Source organism: Gracilinanus agilis, chromosome 4 (genome assembly GCF_016433145.1).
Source record: "Gracilinanus agilis isolate LMUSP501 chromosome 4, AgileGrace, whole genome shotgun sequence".
Lineage (NCBI taxonomy): Eukaryota > Metazoa > Chordata > Mammalia > Didelphimorphia > Didelphidae > Gracilinanus > Gracilinanus agilis.
Window position 1 is genome coordinate 105,843,611 of NC_058133.1, and position 9,774 is coordinate 105,853,384.

Sequence of the window (9,774 nt, forward strand, 5' to 3'; positions counted from 1 at the left end):
CTCTATATATATATATACATATATATATGCATATTCTTATGAGCTCTAGAGATGCTAGATGAATCATGGGTGATGCTGTCTCCTGACATTATTCTAAATCAGAGCAGGGCCAAAGAGTCATCAACAACTCTAAAATTTTAAGCTATGGGAATGAAGCTCACAGAATGAAAACAAGATTCATTGGTTCTAGTCTTCTGGTCTGTGTGGGCATGGGCAAGCCCTGGCCCTTATTTGGTCCTTGGTGGTCTGCATCTTTGCAAACAAAAGAATGGTATTCACTAACTTTAACTAGGATGAAAAGGAATAAGGAATTGGGATTATTTGTTCTGGAGAAGAGAAACTAGGGGCGGAGACTTAGAATTAGGCTTTAGTTCTAGAAAAGATCAGAACCAAAGAGGAGTTTGGAGTGCATTAAATTCATCTCCCTCATTTTACAAAAGAAGAATCTGGAATAGAAAGAGGTTGAGAGGGGTAGATAGGTGGTTCAGTAGATAGAGTGACAGGCCTGGAGTTGAGAAGATCTGGGTTTAAATGTGGTCTCAGACACTTCATAACTGTGTGTAACCCTGGGTAAGTCATTTAATTCTAATTGCCTAGCCCTTGCCCCTTTGTCTTAAAGTTGTTACTAAGACAGAAAGTAAGGATTCATTTTTTCCATATTATTCATTTTTTTTTGTAATAGAATACTCTTTTAAAACCAAAACCCCAAATCATACACCCATATAAACAAGTGATCAATCACATGTTTTCTTCTGCGATCCCACTCCCATAGTTCTTTCTCTAGAGGTGGATAATGTTCTTTCTCACAAGTCCCTCAGAATTGTCCTGGATCATTGCATTGCTTTTAGTAGCAGTCAATTAGAAAGTAAGGATTAAAAAAAGAAAACCAAACCAAAAAGAGGTTAAGGAATTGCAAAGTAAGTATCTGAAGCAAGATTTGAACCTGGGTCTTTTTATCTTCAAGTCTAATGACTTATTTTCTCATTACTCCACACTTTGTGTGAGTGGTGATGGTAGCTCTTGGCTTCCACTGATGAGAAAACAAATGGCACATGGTTCCATCCTTTTGGAGGGGCTTGGGTAGGGAGAAAAGTTTAAGTTAGACAGAAAGGAGAATCCCTCTGTGAGACTCCAGGGCACTTAAGGAGGGCAATTTCCTTCTTTGGAAAGTTTTAAGGGACCTCTGGGTGCCTGGGATACCCTGGTTAACCTGGAGATAGAAAGGTGACAAAATTTCTACTTTGAGGTCCTTTCTAGCCGAAGGATGGGACAGCTACTCTTTCCTATCATATTCTCAAGATGAACTCTTCTCAAACCTGGTAAGGTAGCCCAGCACAGATAAATGCATGAATGCCAGCTTTCTGTAGAATATATCTTAGAGAAAGAAGATTTTCAAGACAATCATTCTAGGCTGGAAGCCACTGATTGAACTTTAGGCTTTCCTCAAAGCTCATTATCTTCTGCCTGTTCCACTAGCAACTATCAGAAACCTTTCTCCTGCCTTTGGGACTAGAGCTCCCTTCCCTTTGGGTTTCCTGGCTATCCTGGTCTGCTTAAGCAACAAAAGAGACAAGCCTAGGAGAAAAATGTTGAAGACCCAATTTCTCTCTGGGACTTGATTGCGTGGTTCTCTCCTAGCAGTTTCTGTCTTCAAAGACCTTTGCTTGGGGCCTGTTTTCCCCAGAGAGAAGAGGATTTTGCCATTAGAAGAAGGATAAATGCTGACCTAGTCCTTTCCAACTGGTATTAAGATCTCAAAAGTCTTTGATTAAGGGCAGTTTAAACTGAACATGAAACTCCATTAGGAAAGGGAGTTGAAGAGTACCTGGATAATCTCATTAGGAAATAAAAGCCATCATTTGCTGTCTATACAAGCTGTTGTCTGAGAATGAAAATTCTTGGAGGACCCAAGGCTGGATCTTTTTACTTCAGTTGGGTGTGGACATAGAAGCATTAAGGAAAAAGGAAGCTTGGTGCTCTACTTTACTTGCCTTTGGGCACAGTAATTACATTTATCTTTCATATTTTACAAAGTATACTAGGATGTAGTGGTTAAAACTCTGGATATAGAGTCAGGAAGACCAAAGTTTAAATCTTCTTTCAGAAAATTACTAGCTATAAGCAGCAATGCAATGACCCAGGACAATCCAGAGGAAGTTATAAGAAAGAACGCTATCCACGTCCAGAGAAAGAACTGTGGGAGCAGAAACACAGAAGAAAAACATATGATCGATCCCATAGTTTGATAGGGATGTGATTGGGGTTTTGATGTTAAAGATCACTCGACTGCAAATATGAATAACATGGAAATAGGTTTTGGACAATGATCCATATATAACCCAGTGGAACTGCTTGTCATCTTCAGGAGGGGGGAAAGAAGGTTGGGGTGGGTGGAATCATGAATCATGTAACCATGTAAATATTCTAAATTAAAAAAAGAAAATTACTAGCTATGTGAACCTGGACAAGTCACACCACCACACATCATATTATATCATATCACATTGCATCATATATATAGAATATGATAAACATATCATGCTATATCATACCAATCACATAGCATATCTATATTATATATGACATCCCATCACATCATATATATCATATCATACCTACAGGTTTGTTGTTCAGTCGTGCCTGACTCTTTGTGACCCTATGGACCATAGGATGCTGACATTGCCCATAGGGTTCTCTTGTGGAGTGCTTTGCCATTTCCTTCTCCAGTGGATTAAGGCATTGAAGTTAAATGACTTGGCCAGGGTCATATAACTAGTAAATTCTAAAGTCAAATTTGAACTCAGGTCTTCTCAACTCCAAGTCTACTCCTTCATCCCCTGAGCCATCTGGTTGCTTGTATGTGTATAAATAAAATAGCACCTATTTCATGTGCTGTGTGTGTGAAATAGTAGCTATCTCATAGTCTGTTGTATGTGGTAGGTGCTCTCTCAAGGTAGGGAAACATATAAAATGCTTTGCAAATTTTCAAGTTCCCTACATGTATCAGCTTATTGTTTTCCTTATAATAATCCTGTGAGCTAAGTGGTGCATGTATTTTTGTCTCCCATTTTACAGATGGGGAAATGGGCTCTGAGAGGTCATATTTATTCGTGGCCATTCCATGAGTGAGGGCTGAGGCTGAGATTTAAATACAGAACTCCTGACTCCTGTTGTAACCAATAAAGATAAGTCATTCTACCTGGTGTTTTATGGATCTGACCTATTTGAAGCACATACGTAAATAGGTGCTTAAATCTTAGCAATGGTTTGATATATAAATCCTAGCAATTCCTAGGAGGGATATTTTCCCTAACAGGAAAGAATCTCCAAGTGTACAAAAGGCAGTCTGAGTTTTCTTGGGGTTTTTGAGCTTATTAAGGGGCTTCTAGAGAATTTTAAACAGTTATCTATAACAAGAGAATGTTGTACTAAAATGGCAAATCAAGAACGGGGGATTATGTGATAGAAAAAGAAAACCAGTGCAAAGACCCATTTGGAGTATGGAATCATGATAAATTATATCCTTATAAATATATCCTTAGGGACTCCAGGGTGAGATAAAGATTTTACCACACACAGAGATCCAAACAAATGCAAATTATTTGGCCCAACAGTTATTGTATTTTGCTGTGGTCCAAGACTGTTAGCATCCCTTGGAACCTTCTAGTATTTTGTAACTTTGATCTGTAGGCAATTGATCGTGATCCACAACCAGTGGTCAAGTGAATTTAGCTATGTACAGCACTAAAGTCTTTTAAATTCTATGTACACTCGAAGTTTGAGAAGTAAACCTTCGATTTCTTTATTCTTAACCCAACATTCCTTGGGACATAGCACACCACCTATCCCACTTCTTCCTAGAATGAATTTCCTTTTGCTCTCCAACTAGGGTTGCCAATCAAGCTATTTAAAAGGCCAATCATCCCCCCAGGGTGTTGGCTCATGACTAAAATTCCTGCTACCAGGGAGGCCAAGGCAGGAGGATCCCCTGAGCCCAGGAGTTCTGAGCTACAGTGAACTAAGCCAATCAGATACTGTATTAAGTTGGGCACCAATATGGTGAGCCCCTGGTAGGGGGTGGCGAGGTGGGGAGGGGAGTCTACCAGTCTGCATAAGGAGGGACAATCCTGCCCAGACAGGAAACAGAGCATGTGAAAGCTCCTGTGTCCAATGAGCATTGGGACTGATTCCATGAAAGGCCATTACGTTTTCAGCTTGGGCAAAAAAAAAAAAAAAAAAAAAAAAAAGGGAAACCTAGACTCAAGACAAAGAAAAAATGCCAATTCTCAGGGTCTCACCATTGATCCGATTTCCTTGGAGATAAAGATTCTCCAGGTTGGTGTTGACGGGTGGTATCTTCTGCAGCTGGTTGAAGGAGAGGTCGAGCTCAAGGATGCTGCTGGCGTTGAAGGTGTTGGTGGACAGTCCGTTGTTGGTAAGGCTGTTGTGAGACAGTCGCACATACAGCAGCTTGGGTGATCCCCGGAAATAACTGTCTGGGACCGTATAGACATTGTTGTGCTCCAGGTAGAGCTGCTCGAGGGCTGCGGGCAGTCCGTCTGGGAGCCTCCGGAGGTGGTTATAGCTCAGATCCAGCATGATCAGAGACCGGAGGCCCCTCATGGCGGTCCCCACTTCTTGGATCTCGTTGTGCTGAAGGTACAGGGCGGTCAAGTTCTCCAGCCCCTCCAGAGCGTTGTTGGGGACTCGGGAGATTTGGTTGTGATCGAGATGGAGCTCTCTCAGGGATCGGGGAAGGGGGCCAGGCATCCGGGTCAGGTTGTTGTGGTCCAGGTACAGCCTCTCCAGGTGCTTCAGCTTGGAGAAGACCTTTCTGCCCACCTTGTCGCTGGTGATCTGGTTGCCGTGGAGGGCGATCCAGAGGAGTCCGGTGGCATTGTCAAAGACAGCCTCCTGAATCGCCGAAATCTGGTTGTTCTGGAAATAGACGTACTTCATTCGAGAAGGGACAAAAGGCAGGTACTTGAGGTTTCGGTTGTCACAATACATAGCAGTGGGGAAATTCGGAGGGCAGTCACATTCTTGGGGGCAATCTCGGGGTTCTGGGGGAGGAGGGTTGCCGTAGGCATAGGCAGGACCTTCTTCCACTCCGTAGGGATAGGGCTCGTAAGGCTCATAGGGGTCATAGGGATCATAATATGTTGACTGCTGGCTTCGGAGATACTGAAACCACCAATGGGTGTCATCTTCATACTGGGCCCAGGAAATGGAGCAAAGCCCAGCCAGAAGCAGTAGGGACACCCACTGCATTTTGTCTCTGGTACCTGTGTCAGGAGAGAGAGAGGACAGAGTAAGCAGGAATGTGGATATCATTTGCTATATATTATTTGCCAGGGTGTCTTCTCTTGTTTTTCAATGAACAAGCACTTAATTCCCCCACTGCCAAGCCCAGGGAGGAAAAAAGAAAACAAAACCCTTGCAAGAAATATAATTAATCTAGCAAACCAAACTCCCATATTGGCCATGTCTGAAAATGCGTGTCTCGTTCTGCGTCTTTGTCTATCAGCTCTGTCAGAAAGCAGGTCGCATACTTGAGTTATTGGTCCTTTGGAGGTATGGTTGATTGGTTGGGATATCTGTATCCGAGGTATATGTGGCATCTGTCTGTCTCCATCAGATTGGAAGCATACCAAAGGCAGGGACTATGCCTCTCTTTAAGACGGAGGGCTCTCCAGGGGCAGGACCATGTCTCTTCTACCAGACTAAGAGTCGGTCAATAAACCTGTGTTTAGTACCAACTAGGTGCTAAGTGCTGAGGATACAAAAAGAAGCAAAAGACAATCCCTGCCTTTGAGGAGCCCACAGTCTAATGGAGTAATAAAAGCAATCAAATATGTATGAACAAGCTATCTAGTGGAAAAATGAGGAGAGGAAAGGCACTAGAGTTAAGAGGAGTCAAGAAAGCCTTCCTGAAGAAGATGGGACTTTAGTTGGAATTTAAAGGAAGCCAGAGAAGGAAGATAACGGAGTTGGGGAGGGAGCTAACTTCCTTAAGGGAAGGGATTACGTCTTTTCTACCAGACTAGTTCGAAAGTTTCCTATCAGTCTGAATATCTGGCTTCTGTCCCAGTAGTCCAAATAGGCTTCTGTCCTGAAGGATACAGAGCTATGCCCAAAGGCACCCAGAGTTTTGACCACCTGAGAGGTGAGTTGGGAGACCAGGTTCTTTTCCTGATGACCACAGAGCTTCATTCTTCCAGGTTGGGAGGGACTTTGAACTCGGACCCTGAAACCTGGAGAGCCTTTGGAGCCTTTAGGACCCTACAAGTTCTGTTGGGTTAGGCCTGAGAGCTCCACAGCTCTTCAGAACTGAGTCGGGGCTCCCCAGGGCAAGGATACTTTTCCAGTGGGGCCCTTTCTGAGGCTCAAAGCCCTCTGGGTATTTTTTCTAGATGCCTTGGGATGCCTTGAAGTGACTTGAAATGTCTGAAAAAGGATGGGGTAGATGGGAATGAATTGCTTCACTCTTTTGGGGAGTCACCTTGATCCCCAGAGGGGAAGCCTGGGTACTCTGAACAGGTTGGAAGTTTCTTGAAACCAAAGTACCTCAAACTGTGAAATGACATTCCAATCTTTATGCCCCATCTAGTGTTTAGGGTATAGACCAAGTTTTCTGGAAGTCTATAAGATGCTACTGTTGAGAAAACACCTTTAATTAGCAGATGGAGGTGACAGAGGGAAGGATAGACCAATAATGAACCAACAGAACTGCTCTAAGCTTAGGACATTGGCTGTCAGATTTGGGGCTTGGCTTTCTAGTGCAAATGATGAGATCATGGAGTATGAGCTGAATATAATCCTCTCTCCTCTACAGTGCCTAGTAAGTCCTGGCATTCCCTCCCCTCTCCCAGTGACATTGCCTTAGAGCCATTAGGACCCAAAGCAAAGAGAGGGAATGGAGAAAAGTGGGAAGGGAATTGGTGTCCAGCATTATTCCATTGCAAAAGGTAACTAGAGAGTTGGATTTGATGTCAGAGGGCCTGGGTTCAAATCCTGGCTCTCTCACTTACTACTTGGATAACCTAGGACAACTTAATCTCTTTGGGCCTTAATTTCTTCATCTTTAAAATGAAAGGATTGGACTTTATATCTCATAGCTCTAAATTTATGATTTTTTGACCATTCCCAGGCTCTTCTAGGTAGTCTGCCAGCCTGTTGACATCACCCCCCTCTTCAATTTACCCTTCTGAAGCCAAGCTACCTGCCTGGCAAGGATGAACTAGGAATGTCATTTTCTCTCCAGAGGGCACCGAATGTTGGCACCTGAACTGCTAGGCCCCATGCCCAGATCACCCATGGTGCCACACGGCCCACTGCCACCGTGCTAACCGCATTGGTTGGATGAGAAAACCCAATTGGAGAGGAGGGCTTGATGGGGAGAGGCATATTATCTTTTATGAAGGTCTAAAGGTAGGAAAAATGGGCAGCAAGGGATGGCATGTCAAACCTAGTTAAACCATGATCTCATTCATTCAGCCAGGTGCCTGCTCCACAATTTGTGAGTGGAGGATACTTTCCAGAGGGAAAGAGTCAAATCCTTAGAAATGAATTCTCAATCCTCCTCCTCCTCCTCCCCCACTCTACAGGCTCCCCATTAGAGTAGAAAGGTCTCTGAGAATAGAGATTGTGGTGTCAGGGGGCTCTCATTCCCTTCATTGGCATCAGACAACAGCTCTGAGAAGGAGAAAGATAGCAGTGTTAAGGGATTATAGTTCTGAAGCTAAAAAGAACTTTAGAGTTATTGCATCCCTTCATTTTGCAAATGGGGAAACTGAGCCCTAGACATATGAATCAATTTAACTAAAGTCCTAGAAGTGCTCAGCTAGGATTCAAATCCAGGTTCTCTGACTATTAAGCCAGACTTTTCCCACTGTATCATGCAATACTCTTAGACTAGAAAACTGAGAAAAGTATTTTATTAAATCTATTGAGGAGATTAAGAAGACTCCAGACTTTGTGTGGTGTTGGGTTAGGAAAAAAAGGCATCTTTCTGGACATGACCTTTCCTTAGACACCTCTAGCCATATATATTTTGGGGGAAGTGAGGGAGAGCTTCTCAAAATTCTGCTTCTAGTAGCCTCCTAAGGGTCACTGAGTCTCAACAACCCCTGGGGTTGCTGGGGGAACAAGATCCCTGGCTTGTTCTCAGACGGGCTTAGGCTTTAGACAAAGAGCTCATAGTATTCCTTAGGAGTAGACTCAGCTGCCCTACTGCCTGGGCATGCTGGCTGGCCCTTGGCTCCAGGCACAAGTGAAGATGGATGGAGCTGCCCACTGCCAACCACACATTTTTCCATGCCTAACCTCTCTGCTTCTGCTGGATCAAGGTGGCTACCTTGGAGGGGGGGAAGGGTTTGGGGGACAGATTGGCACAGAGAAGCTTTGTTTTCCTTACCACTTTCCCCAGACTAGGCACTTCAATCAGTAAGAATGTTGTCCCTTTTCTGGAAGCAACTTCTCTGGGGCTGGAGACCTTACTTTGCCCATGGACAGCTCTCAAGAGCCAAGGGTTCATCTCCACCTTTCAGAGACAATTCTTTCCTATTAAATTCTTAGACCTTGATGCATGCTCAATAACAAAGAGGTTGCCCCCTGAAATTGAAGCTTTGTAAGGGGTACACACTTAGGGTTGTAACTGGAGGCAGGGATCACTTTTGGATATGTTTTCTTTCTCTTCCATGGAAACGTACTTTTCTTCTCTCTGTCTTCTTTCTTTTATGATTCTCCCCTCTCGGCTTTCTGCTCTTCTTGTCTATTTCCCTCTTTTTTCTGTATGTTTTTGTGTCTTTATTTCTCTTCCATTTTGTCTTTTTCTCCCTCTTTCTCATCTGTCCACCACTGAGAAATTAACATTTTGGCTACATCCGGATTAATAAAGTCAAACCGGCAGGACCCCTCACCCTCATTGCTCCTGAGGCTGGCTTCACCCCACACCTCTATCTTGGCACACAGAGCATCACTTAGGTGCCTGGTTCCCTACAGAGTAAGCTGCCGGCACTGGCTGGGCAGGGGAATAGTAATTTCAAAAGAACCACCCACCTGGATATGAACCCAGGACCCCCAGAGTGGAAAAGTCAAAGCAGACACATAGCAAAGGAAATCCTGCAACCTTCCTCTCCTCATCTCCCCGCCTCCCCCACCTTCGTCTCTCCAGCATCCCTGGAATTGTCACCAGCACTGGGGGCTGGGAGAGGGGGTGATTCCCCCTCTGGCTCATAGTTCTCCCATTCCTCTTTCCCCTTCTACCCAGCAGGAATACAAAGTACCAGAAAGAGTCAAAATGAATAAACTTACCCAAAGAGTCGTCTCTCTTAGAAAGCGACCACGTTTCTCCGTCTAGTCTCCTGTGGATTGGCAAATGTGTGAGTGTGTGTGTGTGTGTGAGTGCCAGCCAGGGGTCCCGCCCCCAAATTCCTAATCAAATATTGTGAAGTTGGGGGCTGGTGAGCTCTATCCTGGCTCCCTAAGGAACCTGCTAAGGGTTTGACTTTGAGAGAGAGTTTGCAGACAAACGTGCAAAAATCCTTCTGTCGACTGGCTGCTATAAACCCACCCTCTTTCCCCTTGGTCTTTCCACTCACTTATCTTCCCTCAAAGTGTTGGCAGCCCTGGGTCTCTCTCTGCTGAATGAGTTAGTGGTTGTCCCAGAAGTTGTTTGTATAGTCACTTATGAGGTGTCTGGGTTTCTCATTAAACCCAACCAGGGCAGATGCAGATGCTGGGGTGGGGAGAAGGGAGGGTTTGGGAGCAGCC

At 44.3% G+C, this 9,774-nt stretch overlaps 1 protein-coding gene across 1 annotated transcript in view; it reads right to left on the minus strand.

Annotated features, from left to right (window-relative positions):
* The window catches only part of FMOD (fibromodulin), a 20,549-nt gene extending 11,054 nt beyond the window's left edge, over positions 1 to 9,495 (minus strand). Inside the window, exons 1-2 of the mRNA XM_044672095.1 lie at positions 9,316 to 9,495; positions 4,299 to 5,285 (exon numbers count right to left, since the gene is read on the minus strand). Coding sequence (XP_044528030.1) covers positions 4,299 to 5,271 — 973 coding nt within the window. The 5' untranslated portion in view covers positions 5,272 to 5,285; positions 9,316 to 9,495. The remainder of the gene's footprint in view (positions 1 to 4,298; positions 5,286 to 9,315) is intronic.
* Positions 9,496 to 9,774: the final 279 nt, after the last annotated feature.